The 21,243-nt window shown below is 34.6% G+C and overlaps 1 protein-coding gene across 1 annotated transcript; it reads right to left on the minus strand.

Annotated features, from left to right (window-relative positions):
• Positions 1 to 1,284: 1,284 nt before the first annotated feature.
• LOC128865257 (putative fatty acyl-CoA reductase CG5065) lies at positions 1,285 to 20,577 on the minus strand. Its single transcript, XM_054105408.1, has 6 exons — positions 20,281 to 20,577; positions 13,214 to 13,453; positions 6,223 to 6,617; positions 4,264 to 4,373; positions 2,027 to 2,462; positions 1,285 to 1,954 (listed from the first exon to the last, which is right to left on the minus strand). The coding sequence occupies exons 2-6, from the start codon at positions 13,433 to 13,435 to the stop codon at positions 1,537 to 1,539; spliced, it is 1,581 nt and encodes a 526-aa protein (XP_053961383.1). The 5' UTR covers positions 13,436 to 13,453; positions 20,281 to 20,577; the 3' UTR covers positions 1,285 to 1,536.
• Between the last annotated feature and the right edge of the window lie 666 nt (positions 20,578 to 21,243).

A 21,243-nucleotide genomic window follows, 5' to 3' on the forward strand; every position in this document is an offset into this window, starting at 1 on the left:
ATCATCGGAAACGTGTTTTGAGCAAACCGAAAGTATTTTCCCCTAAAACAAGTAGATGTGAATGCCGCTGGCTAAAACTTTTTTGTATTTTTTTCCGCTCTTGCAAAAATAGATGATCTTCTAATAACGAATGTTGTTCGCCTCAGTAAATATCTAAGAACTTTTTGTGTGAATCAGAGATAAACTTCATGTTGAATGAGGTTTTTAAGTTTTAAACTAATTAGCTCTTGAAAAACGCCGATTTTTGTTTAAAATATGGTTTTCTTGAAAATTTGTATTCATAGGTTCTTCATTTTCTATTAATGCATCATCTTGAATGCTGTCATCGTCTAAACAGCAAATTTTGTATACAATACATCCACATATAATTGTTTTAACGATTGAGTTTTTGTCTGAATTTTTCTTGAAATGAAGTTATCGTCAGAATTTTGTTTTAAGTATCCTGAATGAATTTTCGACAACGATTTTCGTAGATGAATGTAATAAATTGTACACGTCTCTTCTTCTTCGTACTATCAAAACAGTAGATTTATATCAGTGCTGCCACCACCAATAAAAATGATCCGGATTGTTTCCATGGGAACTGATCGGGATGCTTAACTGGATAAACCAAAGAAACCCGTTACTTGATTTAATATTTTTTGAACAGGGATGCCAAGTGATTTGCGAATTATAGACAATTTTCGATGAGCGTTTTTTTTGCTGTAAAATACCGGAATGACTACTCAACCAACCTTGTCTTTTGTCACTGGAGTATCTCTATGCAGCTGCGTTGCTCCAAACACTTTTATTCAGAGCTGACAGCGAACCTAATCCTGAATAATATTTCTGGAACTCCTTTGAATTCCTTATTACAAAGCCATTTTAACCACCATGTTTATGTAAATTTAGAACTTTGACTCAATTCACAAATTCTAATTCGTGTTTTTTTCCTTTGCGATCAGCTGTTTTTCTCACTTGCAAATTCTTACAAATAAAAATTTATCCAGTCAAAACTTATCACTTCCCCTCAAAATGAAACGTCACCTTGCTCTCGCACTTTCCCCTACTTTGCAATTTTTTTTGGATACATAAACACCAAAACATGATAATTTGTAATTGTTAATTGTTACAAATAATTTGCTTCATGAACAGATCTAATGTGTGCTCTTTTTAGTAAAACCATATGATTCAAACATAAATATATTGCTTTTTTTAATTATGTTTTATTTCAGTTTAAATGAGCTTGTTTTTGGACCACCCTCTATGTATGTATTTTATATACTAAGAATACAAACAATTAGATCTTCTTGGCAAGAATCTTGGTACTTCAAATGGCAATATGTTTATTTAATCTTTGAGTTATATTCAGTTTTACAGTTTTACATATAGTACCTGTGCATGTATGCCTGGGATAGGTTTATGTATAGATATGTATTTCTTGAATTTAAAGAGTATATGTATGTAGACACATACCGACATATTTATGTATATACAAAGTAATGTAGTATTTAGTAAATAACAAAAAATTAGACAGGTCACTTTCAAACATTTAAACTACAAATGCACAGTTTTGTTGCAGTCTTTGTAAATTATCTGCAGAGAAGATCGTATTATTGCATCGCTCTGCTCCAAAAAGCCTTCTAAATGAGCCCACAAGAACCAAAAAACTAATATATAAAACGTGTATGTTGTTATGCGATCTAAAATATATAATCTGCGCAACACCCTCTTCGCTTTCGGAATTGTCTCTTCATTTTCGCCAAGTATGTACGTTCTCATACCGATTATGTAGCCTCGTATGTATTGCTCCCAATTCACTTGACCTACGGATGTGTCAAACAACTCCTGATCTGTTTGGTTTAGGTTATCACTTAAGCGTTGGAAATTCTCGTTGCGAAAATCCCAGTCCTTAGTGGTGTAGTACTGCAATAGTTTAAGTCCCGTTGATATCTTATTTTGTATATGCACCATACTAAAAAAGAAAGACGGCAAAGTGCCATAATTTTAAATTTTAGTCAATAAAAATATGCTATGAATAACTTACAAAGGTTTTCGTCCAACAATTAATAATAAAAAATCGATGATGTATGCCGGAAGATAATGAAATAAAATCACGCAGAATAGATGATGATAATAGCTCTTTTTGATCGATCCATCTGGAAACCATAATGCATAACTGAGCGGGAATTCGTAGAAAAATCTTTTTCCAGTCTCGATGCTTTCACCCCAAGAAAATAAGGCCTTCTTCGAAATGCAAAGATTACAAAATTCTATAGAGCCTTTTTCCTTTGATTTGCTACGTTTGTAACCCGCTACGATCATGCCATTAATAGCTTTATCCACTGGTATGACTGTCGATGAGTATTCAGGATTGCAATGCATTGAGCGAATAATACCGCGTGCTGCTCCAATCATTAAACCGGTGGGACCGTTAACGCCCTCTATCCAACCGGGCAGAGGTTCCTTGATTGCTGCGGTGACTGAAGTGGATATTAAGTATAAATTCCTCCTTATTAGCTCGTTTTAATTATTTTAATGTATACATATGTATATATATACATTCATGTATACATTATATATATAATATGTTTAAGAAGCTTAGGTGAAACGATATTTTTAATATGAAACTGTTATGTTACTGGATAACATTTTCAATTCAAATCTGCATTCAAATTCTCCATGCAATTCATTCTTGTACGCACCTATAATTTTTGCACGTATTAAATATTTCAATATTGACTTTTACGAATTGCTGTCAGTATTATTTTTGCTCTATAAAAACTTTTTATGAAATATCTCAAGAAATTTAATAAAAGTTTGGCCTTAATCCGTAAGTGACCTTGTCCTATATTTCAAAACAATGTCGAGCCTATGGCTTGTATACTATACAAGGTGGCGCAAAATTAATAATCCAATTTTGTTTTTGAATAACTTTTTTTGCTAAATAATAAAATAATTTTTTGCTAAATGATTTTGAGTGATGGAAATCTTTATTTTGACCTTTACGCGTTCCATTGCTTGTCTGTTTATATACTGCAGCTGTCTAGTTCACACGTGTTAAATGTGAATGACACAACACGCAATTCGCACACACGCAAAAATTATAAATCTTTCTTTAGGGGGATTGATTTTGCGCTATCTGGTATAACAGAACAACTTTTGGACATAGTAATTTAAAGCAACGGAAAATGACAACAAAAAATTGTCTATGAGGCCTAGAAACCGAAGAAATTTCTAAACTAGTAAGGAAATTTTATTTTGGCTGGCTATAAATTACAGTTCTATGAAAGATGGGCATGGTTATTAACCTATTTCGCCTATTTTAAATATCAGTTAGAGAACAAACGTCTTCATAAAGGGCAGTAATGTGCAATTTGAATATTCCAAAAGGATTCAAATCGGGAATCCTTCTAGCCGGGAAAACTAAGAATTGTCTTATTCTTCGGTTACCTACAAAAAATCAACTTTGCCAAAACCGTTTTTAGTTTTTTCTTAGTTTTTAGTTTCCTTAATTTTACGCCTGTCCAGGAACTTTTGCGGCAGACTTTGTACTCGTATAACACCCAGGCAACGTAGTGGAGAGTACTATGGTATATATTTCAATTTGTTCACTGTAGTATACTTATTAGGCCGGGTCGATTTGTGGGGAGGCAAAAAAATCGCCCATTGCTCTGTTAATATCATATTCTAGGGATCAAAAGAAGAAACTTTACCGAAGGAACCATACCTCTAAAACGAATTCTGATGTCCCCCAATTTGGGTTGAACTTTTAGTGTCTTTTGTGGGAAGGCAAAAAAATCGCCCATTGCTCTGTGAAAATCATATTCTAGGGATCAAAATAAGAAACTTTGCCGAAGGAACCATACCTCTAAAACGAATTCTGATGTCCCCCAATTTGGGTCGAACTTTTTAGTTTCTTTTCTCATGTAAAGGCCAAAAATGGTGGTTTTGAAATGATTGTATGGGGAACGCCCCAGGGGAGTTCCAGGGGGTGTGCCACTGGCATGGGTGGATCAGCCGTCCAAAGTTAGTGGGGGTCGGTCATACATTTGGGCTCGATTGGAGCACTCTAAATGGGTCAAAGTGGGATTTTTCGTTCGACCAAAATTGGGCGACATCAGAATTCGTTTTAGAGGTATGGTTCCTTCGGCAAAGTTTCTTATTTTGATCCCTAGAATACGATTTTCACAAAGCAATGAGCGATTTTTAAATCGACCCGCCCTAATACTTATATATTGAAACATTTTTTAGAGATCTAAGGCAAAGCGGAGAAATTCTTACCAATTGACGGTCGAGTAATAATTATAGGTAAGTTTTTTCCATATCGACATATCAGGTCCTCAGTAAGTGCTTTGCTGTAGGCGTAGGTGTTCGGAAGTCCATTAAGCAGTCTAACATTCAATAAAAATAAAAATCTAATTATCATCCAATTATATACTTAGAGTTAACATCTCAATAATAGATACTATATTTAGGGCTAGTTATGAAGTGAGGGATGTGATGTTCTTAAAATGTATTCCTAGCTTAGTAAAAAATGTTGAAAATTGTCAAAAATAACAAATCGTGATCAGTGATTTCCGTCCAGAAAAAATCGTTTATTATGACTCTGTGGCGCTTACCGTTGACCGAAATGCCGTTACCAGCAGCATTTTCAAAGAAAAATGAGTCCGTGATGCAATTGTCCGAAATTCGCAAACCACTTTCACTCTTTGAGGATATATTCACTTCTCAACGATGAGAGTGCGCTTCGCCAGATCAAAAAATGATTTTGATTACAACATTAACTTTATTGGAATCCTAAGCGACTAATTTTATTCCGCGAAGTTCTGATACTAATTTTCTTCCAAAAAAGCTCTTCAATACTCTTGACTCGTCCGATCAGAGGAATACTAAGGGCTGCGAATTCGCTTCCACAGCTTTTACCACCCCTCATCATTGTGAAAAACGCTTTCCAAGCATGCATTTTTTTTAGGTCTGGAAATAAATGGAAGTCGCCAGACGCCAAATCTGGTGGCTTAATTAAAAATATTTTTTTTCTTTTGAAAGCTTAGTCTTTTTTTACGAGTTTTTTCAGAATTCAGAGTTGATTGTTTCCACAAACAAAATTTCTTTCGCATGTTGTGTTTTGTTCCATTGTTTTTGTTCCATTGTCAGCGAATGCGGCACCCACACGGCTTTCTGAAACACAATACTTCAGTCAAAATATTGCTTACACTATCCAATGTCAATCGGCGTTCTACTAAATCTCTTTCAGACACTCGACGATTCTCCAATACTATATCCTTTTTTTCTCTACGATTTCTGGTGTTGTTGCGGTTTTTGGACGTCCTTGACGTGGACCGTCACGTTTAAATTCAGCAACCCACCTTTCTGCTGTACTAATTGATGGCGAAAAGTCCTTATACACTTTTAACTTTCGTTCATAAATTTCCGTTGCTTTTAAACCTTCCAAAATAAAAATTCAATCACCGCACGATACTTGATTTCTTCCATTGTAGGAAATACTGTGAGACGTCGGTACTAAATGGCTTGTAAACAAATGTTGTATTGACAGATTCACATACGTTCATATGAAGAGAGTATGGACATAACAAAAACAATTTAGGTTGTTAGCAACGTCCTCTCTTATAGAAATCAAAACTTATTGAACAACCTAGTACATCGATGCCGCATTCACGCGCATCAGAAAACAGCTGTTTGCCACTAACGCCTGAAACGCCTGTAAAAAGTAGAAAATTCGGTTACATTCAGGTGTTTTGGGTGTTTCCAACTTGGCTTGTGGAGGTGTATTCATATATTCTAAAGTTGCAGTTATATACATATCTTTTGAGGCATACGCGGAGTATGCGGAAACGCCTGAAAGGACAGGTATCGAGTTATAGTTTAGGGCTTGCTCTTAAGCGCAATATCATAGTGCTACTGCAAGAACGAATCCTACATTTTGGTTTTGGTTTTACGCAACAGCAAAATGTTTACTTCACAGGCTGCAAAAATTTGACGCAGTATTGCCAATTAAAACAATCTTTATTCAAATTCATACTTCCACACCACTTTTTTGCTATCTTCAATCGTGCGGTACAACTACGTGTAAATACTACGATTACGTACGAATCAATATAATTATACGCATATTACACTGAATTTCTGACACTTTTTTAACGAGAAATAGATCTCAAAAATGATATGGAACGAATAGGGAATTAATGTTTTTTTGTGTCTGATTGTGGTTTGTATTCATACCTTGGGGTTATTTCCTTCAAATCTTCATCATTCATTTCTTCCACCATTTTTATTACATCGTAAGGATTTTGTGGCGCTGGATAGGCACGTTCCTCCAGAACGCTTTCATTACACTGACAATATGATGTAGATACGTGTATGATAACTTTGAGGTTTGCCATTGTTTCTGCTAACTGGAGTACCTTCAATGTACCGGCAACATTCATCCGCACCATTGGTCGAAGTGGCTGGTCAAATCTTACATTAGCAGCACAATGAAATATCACTTCAACATTCGATACCAATTCGTTGGTGTCATTTGCGCTCAAGCCCAGGCCATAATCCATCACATCACCTTTGACAACTTGGATCTTATTCACGATATCAGGATTTTCCTTCAACACTTTGTTAAAAATCTGCAATAATATTATGTAAGAGTAGTTAGTTAGTAAGTACGCACACACGTATACAAACATATAAGTATTTATTATTATAAATATTCTATTGGCTTTGCACGAAAGTACCAGTAGTTGACCCATTTTATTTGTTTTTGGACACAAATATGGGCGTACATACCTATATCTTTAACAAGTAAGGTAAGAATTATAAAGGATTCCAACGATTTAAATAAATCTCTCTATAATACAATACCAATATTCATAACATCTAATTGAGCATTAAATCATATCGCAAACCCTTCTGGAATTACATAAAATATGGAAGTTGTAGTGCCAGTGTTCCCACCGGCATCTCTTTATATAACAGTCAAGCGCGAAACGTTAAATTTATTTGCTGAGTTTTTTAAATCTATTTTTGTTGACGAAGAACTTGATCAGCCGTGTGACTTTTCCTCTGACCCAGATTACGCCTTGAACTTCGGAACTCTATGTCTTTTTCCTGAGGATATTAGTAATGCGTTATTTAAACTGAAATCTTCCTTTTCTGGACTTTAAGCAGTTTTGATAAAAATTTGTCCCCTGAAAGTAATACTCAACAAAATGAAATCTGTACCATTGAAGCTCCCTTGCATAACGCCCTTCTTTAAGAGTAGCAATAAAAATGTCGTTAGAAATTATGGGCCTATGTAAAGCTATCGACTATTTCCACAGTTGTTGAACGCGCAGTCAATGCAAAACTCAGCTTTGCGGTTAAATTTTTAGCATACAATCTGGCTGTTTTTAGTGAATACTGCATTGATTCTTTTTCGGCTGATTTTCAGGTCGACTGTACTTTTCCTTCCACAAGGTTTCTCATAGAGTCCTAAAAAGTAGCTTATTTTGGCTTTGATTCTGTTTTTCTGCAGTGGATAAATTGATCTTATTTGGGCAATATACATTCTGTTGTAACAATTTATGGTATTTCATCTACCCCCTCCCTGCCACCTCTGGTTTTCCGCAAGGAAGAATCTTGAGACCTCTCTTATTTGCCTTATTTATTGATGATATTAAACATTTTTTTCTCATTTGCTAAATTATTGCTTTATGCTTATAACCATAAAAACTTCCTAGTGGTAAAGACTCAATAGGTTGTCATTAATCTTCAAGCCAATATTGATAGACTTTACTTGTGCTGCCAGAAATCACGTCTTTCGCTGAACTTGTCCACGTGCTTTCAAATGTCTTACTCGAAAATATTGAACATTGTGCGTACTAAGTACAGTAACTCGACTTGCGTCCTTCAGTGTGTTAGTGACATTAAAGACCTCGTACTCATACTTAAACATCATTTGTAAGGTCTCATTTAGAAAATGCTGTTCTTATTTGGATACCATATAGTTAGCATGCTAACAAAAAATGTTTCTCAAATATATCTGAGCTTTATTGAACCCATATCATCATATTTTTCTCGTCTCATACTTCCCCAGCGATCATTTAGGAACCTCTATCAACAGTATGGAGAAATTTTTAAAACTAAGTATGCCAGTCATGCTCCATTACTCGCGCTAACATGAATGATAATAATGATGTTGTTCTTGGTTGGTTGTTCGCTTTCAAGAGTTGCTCTCTTAAGTCTTTTGAATTCTTTATTAGAGTTGTTTTTAAATATAAACAATTAGCTTTAGCACGGCATAATTCTGTCATGGCACTATTCTGTCACCGCAATTAATTTAAGGCATCGATGTGGTTACATACAAACAAAAATATGTACATACGCACGTACAGTACACACATACATATGTACAAATGCTCATGCAAGTAGAAACAATGTTGGGCATTGAAAAAATTAACCACATCACTTCAGTTTTGAAATATTTACAGTTGGCAAAATGTGTTCATATGCGATATTATAAGTAGCAAACAAATTATTTCGGTATTGTCTATTGCATTCTGAGGGCCATGGCTTAATTAAAGTAATCATTGGTTAATATTGTACAATTGGTTACATACATATGTAGGTATGTACATAAGTGCTTATTCATTTTAAGTTTGTCGCTTATTTGCTGATTTACAAGTTGATTGCTGGCCACTAATTGTTTGTAGAAGCTTTAGAAAATTTAAGTCACCAAAAATGTAAAGATGTGAATACAGGGTGATGCAAATGTTTATTTAATAATCACATCTCCACCGAAATCGTGATCCACGTGGAGAAATATTGCAAACTTACTCCAAAGCAAGCACTATGTTGCCCGAATACTACAGTAGCTGCAGTTGAAAAGAAGTTTTGGCCAAAATGAAGCGCCTACCTCTCCTACTATGCCTACTATGCAGGGCTATGATTTGATCGATATTATTCAGACAATCTTGAGTGAGGCTCTTAAAACGAAAATACGAGTTGCTGCACCATCGCGAAATTATATTTGACTCACAAACTGGCAACTGTATTTTTTTAACATGCGAGTATTTCTGTGTTAGTCCAGTCGAAATAGATTGCACGCTTGGTTTGTGTATTATGCGAGTTTTTCGCAGAGGGACTCTCCTTATAGCTCCGATATCATTCGCTCATGGCGACATGTTTACCAAGGATGGTTCCAAACATGAGAGAATGTTGGAATCGTTGTGTAGAGTTAGTGGAAGACTATTGTAAAGGTCCTTGGGGCTCTTTGTTCCTCCTTGGAACCATTGGAAATAATAATAATTATAAAGGTCGATAACTGAATGTTCGTAACTTAATTTGCTTGTATTTTATTGATTAATTCCCGGACCTCAATTAAGGGGTCAGGGGTAGTCAGAATTTTCAAAAAATTTGATTTTTTTGCATTTTCTTAAAGTATAATATCATACAAATATTGTGTGAAAATTTGGGGTGAATTCGAGTTATTCAACAATCAACAAAGGGCGCTCGGGCGCTCCGGAGCGTTCGCAAAACTTTAAATGCGTTTTTCTCAAAACTATGTTTTTTGAACTGTTGATCATTGTAACTTAAAAACCGCTTGGTAGATTTTAATAAAATTTATACCGCTTTTGAAAAACATAAGAAACTCGTGTCTGATCGAAGGATTTTTTTTTTCAAAAATGTCAATTTTTTTAAACAATTAATTGTCGGTTTCTTCTCGAAAGTCTGAAAAATTTTTCCAAAGTCCACCATATTGTTAATTTTGAAAAAACCAAAAAGAGTTTCGATCAAGCACAAGATTATCTATTAACGAAACTAGTTTCTCTTGTCCGATTGATTTTAGATGAATTACTAAGGGCTTGTGATGATCGCCGCAAAGAACTTCTAGAGAAACGGACACAAACAGCGATAACTTTTACAATTATTAATTGAAATTTTGCTAAAGTCAAGTCGGCATATGATGCATTAATGCTATGTTTTTATTTTTGTAAAATAAAGAAATTGGCTAACAAACAAAAAAAGACATTGAAAAACATAATTTTTTCGGGCCTCTAACTACCCCTAACTCCTTAACAAATCTTTTGGTCCAAGCCATTCATGATATAAAGTCAGAGAATGTCTATTGGTTTTGTAAGTTACGCTAGGGTGAGGCAATCTGAGGCAGCTATATAAAAGAAATCATGTACCAAAATAGGGAATACTTGCTTTTGTTGTAAAACTTGTATTTGGATTAGCCTTAATGTATGTAAATATATATGTATGCAGGCTATTTGTGAGGCTGAACGAGCAAATTATTTGTTTAAAGGAAAAGCGAAATATAACAGTTTTCATTTGAAAAAGAGCAAAAACACTCTCGTTTTGTATGTGAACTTATGGGGCTGTCACAATGGGTCCTTTACGTCCATTGCGGCAACGCATTTCAGTGAGCTGACGTGTCAAACGTAACGTGGTGCCACAATGAAAGTATTGCCGTACATAAACAAAAAAAAAAAAACAACCATACATATCCTTGTCGTGAAAGCAGATATCATATTTCGTTATGTATCATTAGGCTTTTGTTGAAATATATTATAAAATTAATGCTTATTGAAGCGAAGGAGGGTTTTAATAAAATTTTTAGTAGTCGTAGATGGTGGGTGTCACCATAACTTCAGAATCGTGACGTACATTCTTATTTCAGGGCAACTTAGTTATGTCTAGCCTATTCTCTACTCGTTTAAGCTTTTATCGAAAAGGCTAGGGTGCATTTGAATTGACTTAATTAGTTTAAATTTCAATTCAATTCCATTTTTATCTGCATTTAATTTGATATAATAAAAAACACCATCGATAAAAATTTGCGTGCCACAAAATTTTTCTTCTATACAGTTGACATTTTTGCCGCACTTGACAAAAGTAGAAAGTTGCCACTTTTTGTGCATTCCGGCAGGGCGTACGACACGTATGTTGTGACGCCTTCCACTCAAATACACATAATCAATTTTGCTTCCAGTTAAATTCGTTGCCAAACCCATTGTGACTGGCTTATTGCTTTGACTTACATTCTTTGCTGTAGCCGAACTCCTCCTTCGATTTGAGGAGGGCCGACCGCTATTAGAAAAAAGTATTTTCTTTAATTTTGGTGATTTGTGCCCGCAGTTGGTTTCGAATCCGGACATTACCGAATGATTGTCACATACCTTCCCATTCGGCTACGGCGGCCGATGCAATATTTGTGCTTGCAATACTTAACGAATATCCAATTTCTTTACAAAATTTCTAACAATTAAAAATATAAATTTGTCTACTTAAAACATAAGAAATTTAAATTTGTATGCGCAAGGGACTATGCAAAATATATATGTGAGCCACTGTATATATAATGTATGTAGGTATGCATGCACATATATCTAACAAATGATTTAATACTCTACACTATAATAAGCTTTTTATCAATGAATACTAACTTCCGCTTTCAATATGGTGTAGTTGGTGTTAAACTGGCACTTGCGCACTCAAGTAGATAAATGCTAGCTTTCATTAATCCAACAGTTAATTGCGAACAAATTAAACAAGTAATAATAGTTGTTCTATTTACAGGTTTTTTCATAGTCATTTCATAAATATAATATTATATTATTACATGATTGAATCTATCTGTATATACTTAAATACATACAGCGCATGCAGACTTGCCATTTTTTTATGAGTAGCCATTGAGTTGTTGTAAGTTTTATACCCGCGCACTTATGCCCAAGTGTGTTATAATTTTCATCACACAACGGCTGTATGTAAAAGTATAAAGGATTCGAGAAAAATAGGTTCATACAAGTTGGCGCAAAATTAATCATAGAATTTTGTTTTTGCAAATCTTTTTTGCTAAATAGAAAAAACAATATTTTCAGGGATGGAAATCTTTATTTTGACCTTCACGCGCTGCATTCCTTGTCTGTATATTGAAGTTTATAGTTCACAAGTGTCAAATACAATTAACGTACGACGCCATATATAGAAATTTTACATCTTCCGATAGGGTGACTAATTTTGCGGCACCTTATATATGCATACCCAAATACTCAGAATGATGAGAGGAGGTGGTTTAGCCACAATAACGCTGTGCACAACAAGTCGACAAACAATTTATATATCGGGTGTTTTTTAAGAGCTTGAGCTGACCGTATGGCGTCTATGTTGGCTTGAATATTGCAATAAATCGATTTTTAAGCGCGCTATATGGCAAGTTGCGCCGTCTTGGTAGAACCAAATGTCAAAAATTCAGTCAGTATGGCCTGATAGTGCTCGCCATTCGCAGTAACGGCAGCTTTTTCCTCATTTCGAAAGAAATAAGGACCGGTTATGCCGCCAGTTCCCTATAAATTTCGAAAACAAATTTTTTGAATTTGTTTTACTTTATTTATTTCAATAGTTTTATTTATTTATTTTATTTTTAATTAATTTATTTTTTTAATTTATTTAATTTGTTTTCTAAGTAAATTTCTATAATTTGGAAGCGTTGTTTTGGCGCTAAACGATTCATGATGACTTGCCAAACCTTAGTGAACAGAAATGTGAAAACACAGTTTACCATTCTCAGCAGTCAATCCATAGCTATCGATATCGATAGCTCTCATACAGCTTAAAAAAACACCCGATTCATATTTCAATGAAACTTGGTATAGGTATTACTTTTTGTCCAAAGCAGTTAGGTTGTTGTTCTTGTAATATCAATTCATTAGCAGGGGTTATTTATTGGTTATAGAAAAAATATTTAATATACCTATTAACAAAGTATGCATAAGAATTTCATTAATTAAAGTTTTCTGAAGTGAAATATTGCTAATTTATCAAAAAATACTTGTTTTTAACGATTTTATAGCAAATTTGTGAAAAAATGTATGTCCCACATGTGAAATAATTGCGAAACTTCTAAGCTCTGGCTGCTAATAAATATTTACCGATTTCAAAATAAAAAAAATTGGTCTCTTTTTTATACATTCTTTAATTCTGAAGGGTGGGAGTTCGAGAATTCCAAAAAAAAAAATGATTATCCTGTTCATTTTAGACAACCTTAATGTTATGATCCCTCGGCAGGCAATGGCAAACCTCCGAGAGTGCTTCTACCACGAAAAAGCTCCTCATAAAGAACTATTTGCCGTTCGGAGTCGGTTTAAAACTGTAGGCCCATAAGTAATTATTTTGAGATTTTGCAGCTTAAACAAGCATTTAGATTACCTTTGTCATAAAAATAACTTTTACTTACCACGCATTTAAGAAATTGATCCTTGCGTGCCAAAGGGTCAACACCTTTCTTTGATCTGATCAGCAGATAAATCCTTTTAACTCCTGAGCAACTGCGCAACAACTTCTCCACTAACACTTTTCCCATAAATCCTGTGGCGCCGGTTATAAGTACATTTTTACCGGAATACCATTGGGCTATTTCTGAGTTCTCGCATCCGTCCACGGTAGTAAGGAGGTCCATTGTACAAGAGTGATTTTTCTGCATAAAAACAATAATAAAAAAAAAACCAATTAGAATATTTAGAAATATTAAAAATGGGCCATTTGTATAAATATGTGCGTTTGTGTAACTTGTATTAAGTGGCAATACAGATGTGATTGAACCGTTATTTATTTGCGCATATATGTAGTGCAATTTTTAACCCTTTCGCATCACCGTTCGAAATGCGCGATGTACTCGAAATACCTTGCGTCGGCAAGACGCAAGACTTTTACTTTTTGTTCTAATGAAAGTTATTTATTTTCCTCAATCTTTAACAAAAGAATTATTTATTGCGGATTATTCCGTTCTTGGTGACCAGAGAGAGTTTTTGTTCGCGGGTTATTCCGTCGAATGATGCAACAGGGTTAAACATATTAACATATTTTTTTTTTTAAATTGCTATGTTGATTTAATTCTTTCAGCTTGTTGGTTACTTGGCGTTTAGATGGCTTACAATTTTACAATTTTTTTTAAATATCAATACGTTCGCACTTTTTACTAATCCATTCACAATTCTCTCATTGTCTATGATTTTTCAAAGAAGTAAATTTGGCAAATGGTTTGACGTAACTGGCCGACTCGGCGACGCTTCATTGCAATTCGCGAAAGAAATCAAAGGCGCGAAATTCGGAGAAAATTATTTTAATGTGGAGATTTTGGTAAGTGTTATTAAAATATTATTGTATTCTATATTTCACTCAAATCTAAATTCAAAAAAATTGATGTAGTAGCAAAAAATTTTACGAAACGACACTGATCTCAGTTGCTTAAAAGTGAATTGCCTTTATAGGTAACTGGTTGCCTAGGATACAACCATAAAGCAATAATTATAGGCTACGCAAGATGTTTAATTTTCGTCCTGTGTCGGCCACCTCGAGCTACTTAATAAAGCCGTGATATTCTCTTGGAAAATCTACTTTTTATTTCAGAGAAATTTTAAAGAAAAAGTACTAAAAAGCATAGAAGTGAAAACTTTAGCAAAAAAAGTTAGCATGGCAATACTTTTATGCCAAAAAATGTGGGAAAAAGAGGGCGTTAAAATTTGTTCATGTCGCAAAAGACAAAATGAAAAGAAAAGATTGGATGAAATTCTGCAGCACTTCATCGAAACCAGGCAAAAAAATGTGTGTGTATCACGAGGTCCGGCCAGATCGGAAGAGGGAGAAGTTGTCTAGTGATGCTCCTCCGATGCCTATCGAAATTTTTCATTGTTGGAATGAGCCCAAGCCCATCCTTTGATTGATGCTTCTATACAAGATTAGATTAGATTAGATTTGCGGGGGGGTTGGACAAGTCTAAGCACTCAGTCAGGAGACCATTGCACTACACCCGGATAGATTTGAGTAGAAAGAATAGAGAGATAGTAAAGGTCAAATGCGGGTGGTAAGACGGAAAAATTAGTTTGATGTCACACTTCCACAAATCACTTGCATTCATTGATCAATCTTAAGAGATCTGGAAGCGAAAGAGTATGAACTTTATCCATACTCAGTATATCGCAACCCAATATCCTAAGTCTGATTCTGGAAAACGCCGGACAGCTACAGAGAAAATGCTCTGCAGTGTCGTCATAATCAAAACAGGTTAGGCATATCGGGCTGTCGACAACCCCCATGGTTGACCACAGGCGTTGTGCCCTGTGATTACACCCACCAGTACTCTCAGGTACTTTCTGCTGTTTTAGGAGAAAGATCGTTATTTTCCTGTTTGGTTTTTTCCCAAAGCACTTGGCCACTCTGCACGAGTTCAACCTAGACCAACGTCCTCTATGGGTAGACCTCATGAAGTCGTCAATCCATAGTTGAATCGATGCAGAATCGACACCTAGAAAGGGTTCAGGACGTAGTGGCATACTTAGGGCTCTGCAAGCCAGTTAGCCAGTTTATCAGCTAACTCGTTCCCTGTAGTACCACAATGTCCAGGCACCCAAATAAGACTAACTTTGTTGTGCTTTGCAACACTGTTCAGTTTTGTCTTACATTCACCGACTAACTTTGAAGAACAGCGTGGGTTAGCAAAAGCTTTTAGTGCAGCTTGACTTCCACTACAAATTCCAATACTGCTACCCCACCACTTTTTCTCAATTAGCCAGTATGCCATGTTCAAGATGGCATAGACTTCCGCTTCAAACAGAGCAAATAATTTTTTTAAACGAATTTTGATTTAAATCATATAACGTCCTGTGTTTCACCTAGAAAAAGAATGAACCCATCTTAAGGAGCGTCTTGTGAAACTGGATAAATTTAAACCCAAAGTGAGTCAAATACCTTCTGAGAAGCAGATTAAAAAGTTGAAAGACACAACCAAAATAATTCATTGGGCTTCGGATGACAAGGCAATATCCAAAATCCATGGATTAACATAAAATGAGAATGGGAAAATAACTTTTCTTTCTTTTTGTTCATTTCCCTTGTTAACACCCTGTAACCTACAACTGAAAGGAGTAAACAAAAAACTCCAAAAGAATTTTTTTAGTGCGAAATGACAACGAACATAAACTTTAAATTGCTTGATCGATACTTTACACGAGATGTCAATCACTACACTAATGGATTTGTTTTTCCCCAAAACTAATATAATCCAGATCAGGCAAATGATAAATCTATAATTCATTCCTGTTCCTTCAATAAGTATTTAAATAAAAATATTTTAAAGCGACATATACCTACATAGATTATTTTTTAATGGTAACTAAAAATAGGATTTTTTTTTTAATTTTTTATTTGCGTTTACCTGTAACGCAAAGCAAAATTTATTGTCATTTTGTATTGCACAATATGTGAGCGATGGAATCTTAAATGACTTTGTTTGCTGAAGTTTTGAAGAAGCACACAATAACAACTAAAACAACAATTAGCACTTTTACTGCTTTGCACGCGATATTCAGTTAACACGCATGCATATGTATGGATGTATGTTTGTTTTGTTTGGTTTGTATAAGCGCCTAGCATACGTCTATAGTATATACACACATACATAGATCTGGATTCTGAACATATTACATTTATTTTGTGCTAATTTTTGCCATGTATTGATTACTCGTAGATTAAAGGTATTATAAGTTTATAACAGAAGCTGCGCCACAATGTGCCTTTTGCATTTGGATAAGTCGATTTTGAATAACAAAATCTTATATGCGATAATTTGCATGAATCAGGCACTCAAATATGATTACTAATTCGTGTTAAAGAAGTGCAATATTTTTCGAGATTTTTTTGTTTGTTTTCTATTTCCATATGACTTCCTTTTACACATTGTTTTCAGGCCGTGCAAAACAAAAAAAAAATATATATTATATACTTAAAAGGTGTGCCAGCTCTGCATTGTCCATTTGGATATACATATGTTTATCTACATATCATATATCTGGAGAGAGAGGTCCCTCCTTTAGACTCAGTCGACAACATGTTTGTTTTGTTTACTATGCGTGTTTTTTTTAAGTAATTTTTTTAGTGGCGTCGAGAAAATTAGTTAGGTTTTAGTCAAATCTGGTAAGAAACTCTCAGATATGACCCGAAAATTGCAGTCGGTTTATGGACGCAGGCACGCATTTTCCATGTGCTACCATTTACCATGTGCTATGCGGCCGCCGTAGCCGAATAGGTTGGTGCGTGACTACCATTCGGAATTCAGAGAGAACTTAGGTTCGAATCTCGGTGAAAGACCAAAATAAAGAAAAAGTTTTTTCTAATAGCGGTCGTCCCTCGGCAGGCAATGAAAAAGCTCGTCATAAAAAACGGCTACATAGATTACCCAATTCCTCATTAATTGAACAACAGTTTTTGTCAAAAAAGGCATTTTAAAGTTGTCACACCCAACCCGATACCGCTCTTTGTGACTTTTTTTATTCGCCAAGATGAAGTTACGGCTGCGTATAAGAGGAGAGTTAGTTCATTACCATCATTTCCTATAACTCCTGTGGGAGGATAAGGCCGAGATGAAGCAACCGAACCGAGTTCGATTTTCTACTAAATCTTGTATCTCCAGACATGATTTTCAAGCATTTTCTGATTCCTTCAAAACGTTGCGGCGCCATGAAGTTTAAGGCCTTTCTCTTTTTCGGCTCCCTTGGGGATTATAGTCAAGTGCATAGCGATAGACGGGAGGTTTCCGTAAAGCACGCCCGAACCAACCTCATGTTCGCTTTTTTATGATTATGGCGATGGGTTCGATGTTACAGCGTTAGTATGTATAACGACGAGTTACTTTTGAGAATGCGTCCCAGTACTCCATTTATAAAGGCTTGTAACTTGCTTGTAAGGCTGTCGTTAGCTAGCCATGTCTCGGAACCATGTAAAAGAACTGTGAATACATTGGATTTGAAAATGTTCACCTTTGTCTTCACAGATAAATTGGTAGAGTTCAATCTTTTCCGTAAGCTGACGAAAGCTCCAGCGCTTTTTGCTAATCTGTATTCTATATCCCATAAAGTTGTGTATTTATTCCCTCCAAACATTAATTTTGCTATTTAATTTGAGTACCCTCGCTAACATTGTAAATAGTGCTAGCGGAAAATCGCCTCAGGGATACCTCAAGAAACGTTTCCTTTAACAAATGCATTTTGATTTCCATTTTTTTATGATTCTGTTGCGAATTATGATGTACGCCGCTTTGGGCAACATACCTACCCTAACCTATGATGTCCCACGCGCCTCCGGAGATTCACTCAATTTTTAATATTGTGCAATGAAAATTTAGGAGAATATTGTTCCATATTTCAATGTGGAAATCGTCTGAATAAAGTAATACTATCTATATTTTCTGTTTTCACTATCTGTATTTTGTTTTTTTATCTTTAGTTTCAATTTTTCTTTTATAAAAACACCGTTCATATTATAACAAAAACCATATAAAGAAAAGTTTCAAACTTTATACAAAATTTGTAAGAAATTTTCATCAAAACTTCAAACTTTTTACTACGAATTTCTGAAAAATTTGCAAACATGCAACTTTATAGCTTATTAAATTTTGAAGTAGTAAAGTGTAAGTTTCAAGTAGGACAAAAATCACATTGATTTTTCCGACGTGGTCTTGTGCATTTTCTCCATTTAACGCCAACTCCAGCAAAAAAATTGTGAAAAATCAACGCAATTTTCGAACCACTTGAAACTTGCACTTTATTACACCAAAATTCAATCATCTATAAAACCGCATACCCAAAATTTTTCTAAAAACTCTGAGTAGGTTAGGTTAGGTATATCTGGATGATCTGAAAAGCTCTCACATATGCCACAAGGGTATGTAGTGTTACGAGAGAAACATAGTTTGTGATACCTGTCTTGGCGAAATTTAATAAAAAGTTTAAGCTTTTGTCAGCAATATCCTTCAGAGATAAAAAGTATACTAATCCCAGGCAGTTGTAACTGTAACTGTTGTAAGTTCTGCTTAGAGCAGGTCAATGGCAAAGGAGGTGTTCTAACGTATCAATTTTTCTTCGCATAAGCTACACGTGTAGTTCTGGACCAATCCCATTTTAGCTGCCTGAATTGGAATGAGACAATGCCCCGTCAGTACTCCAACCGATATTTTACATTCCTTCCTTGTGAGTGATAAAATAAAGTTGGTTGTGTTCATGTTGCAAGTTCGTAACATTATTTTGGCAATCCTGTGGGAGGTCGAGGCTTCCCTTATAGACTGTGCTTTCAGAGTTAGTTCCTCGCCTATTTCCGTCTTCAAAACTGACAGTGAAGGATATATGCTCAACGTACTCATCCTAGGCAAGCGGGTGCCTACCTTAGCAAGCTCGTCAACTCTCTCACTTCTCTCTATTCCCTTGTGAACTGATACCCAGTAAATTCTGAGTAAAAAGTTTTGCATTTTTATGAAAATTTGCCAAATTTTATACGAAGTTTATATACTTTTTGTTGTATTGTAGTATGAACTATAGTTTTATAAAAAAAATAGTTGAAATTACAAAATAAATAAATAAAAAGTTAAAAATTATCAATATGTGCTGTACAACTTCTTTTGACGCTGGTATATTTAAGATAATTTCATATGTTTTTTCCTTTCTTAGTGGTATTTCCTTTACAAGTGGCATATTTTATGCTTGCTACTGTACTTGCAATCGTATGAATGTGGATGCACACTTAAATCAATCGAGTAAACATTAAACAAATAAATACATATCTTTATTTTCGGGCATTCACATTCACTTCTTAGCAAGTTCGCAAAGGCCAGTAATCAAACTTCAATAAATGTAATCGCATTTGTAGGTAACGAATAATCTTTTTGACACAGCTTTTTCACTTTTGAGCACTCTTTTATCATTATTGAAAATTTTTCACGCAAACTAAAATAATATTGGTCAACAGTTACAATCGGTTGAACGGAAAAAGTCACGGTGCCATTTCTTAACAAAATAATCTTAATTATAGCTACTGTTTGCAATTTTTGGTTGGAATGAGGAATGAGTGCACTTTTATAATGTCACAAAGTACTTGCAAATATATTATTAATTAAAGTTTCCATTTCTATCTGCAATTAAAAAAAACTTTTTAACAATTTTTAATTTCAATTAGTTTTAATTTTGTAAGAATTTCCCAATAATAATTTTAATATTAATTGTAATAAATATTTAAGCGCTTTTCAGCACATATTAAGGGTGAAACGAAGGCTGTCTCATTAGCTACTAAACATTATTTATAGTCCACGATGCAAACTAAAAATTTATTTATTTACAAATTTTTTTTATTATTTAGCTTGATACATATAATCACATTTAAATTCGCTCACACCACTTATGATCTTGACGATTGCTTCTATTTATTAGCACATCTGTATTAAGTTTATTTATAAGCAATTAAATATAAAATACCACTCACTTCCTTGATATACAGTAAAGTTCGTGACTATGTTTTCGCTGGCTAGGGCCTCTGTTGCACCGACTGACTAACTGACTGACTGACTGACTAATCTAATGTAAACAACACACAACTTTTATATATTCAATTGCACGCAATTGACGACTCGGGAACTTGAGAAAATACTACATAAATTTCAGTTACTTGTTCCAACGACTATTTGTGGTATTTCCAATAGCAGAGCGATCGCCGCTGCACTGCGAGCTACTTAGCTTTAAAGCGGTTAGTTGTGGTTTTCGTCTGAAGTCACAGCACAAACTAAACTGAATATCATGAAACAGTAGGAAATTATATGATCTCCGTAGCAAAGGAGCCTAGGCCGAAAGATGTACACACACATGTATATACCCATATTATGTAGTAAGTAGTTGATAATATGAGTGGAAAGAAAAACAAGAATAGGTAAATAAAGAAGTGTCTTTTGAGGTGAATCCGTTGAGTGTCAAATGTGTGAGTGTAGCAGTTACATGTAATTTACAATATTTCAATGTGCAGTGATTTGCAAGAAAATAGTTTGGCTCAGCTTAATATGTAGTAAATGCTAATTAAAGGCTGTGCACATTTATCAACGTGTTTACATTTCATTAACATGAGAATTTTGTTGACCTTCCTGCACTACCCATCTGCAAACATATGTAGTCGATGTATTAAAACCAAATTTTTGTTGAAAGAAGATGACTTAGAATGTTAAAACAAATTAAGTCTTTCGTCAAAAATATGAATTATGGGTGTGAGGATGTTAGTTATATTATGAAAGTAGAATTATATAAAACTAGATATCAATAACAATAATTATAATAATAACAATAATAATAAGAACAACAACAATAGTACGATTCTTTGCTTAAAAAATAGTCCAGATTTAATGTTAATTATTTAGAATTTGTTGATTAAAATTAGAATTATATTTTATTTATACGCAAA

The sequence above is a fragment of the Anastrepha ludens genome, chromosome 2, assembly GCF_028408465.1.
Source record: "Anastrepha ludens isolate Willacy chromosome 2, idAnaLude1.1, whole genome shotgun sequence".
NCBI classification, from domain to species: domain Eukaryota; kingdom Metazoa; phylum Arthropoda; class Insecta; order Diptera; family Tephritidae; genus Anastrepha; species Anastrepha ludens.

Bases quoted from the DNA above. Each gene is read 5' to 3' on its own strand.
- LOC128865257 (XM_054105408.1), bottom strand. From the start codon at position 13,435: ATGGACCTCCTTACTACCGTGGACGGATGCGAGAACTCAGAAATAGCC. The intron at 6,618-13,213 runs GTAAGTAAAAGT...ATATTATTGCAG, and splicing joins ATCAATTTCTTAAATGCGTG to ATTTTTAACAAAGTGTTGAA. The intron at 4,374-6,222 runs GTATGAATACAA...ATTGAATGTTAG, and splicing joins TTGAAGGAAATAACCCCAAG to ACTGCTTAATGGACTTCCGA.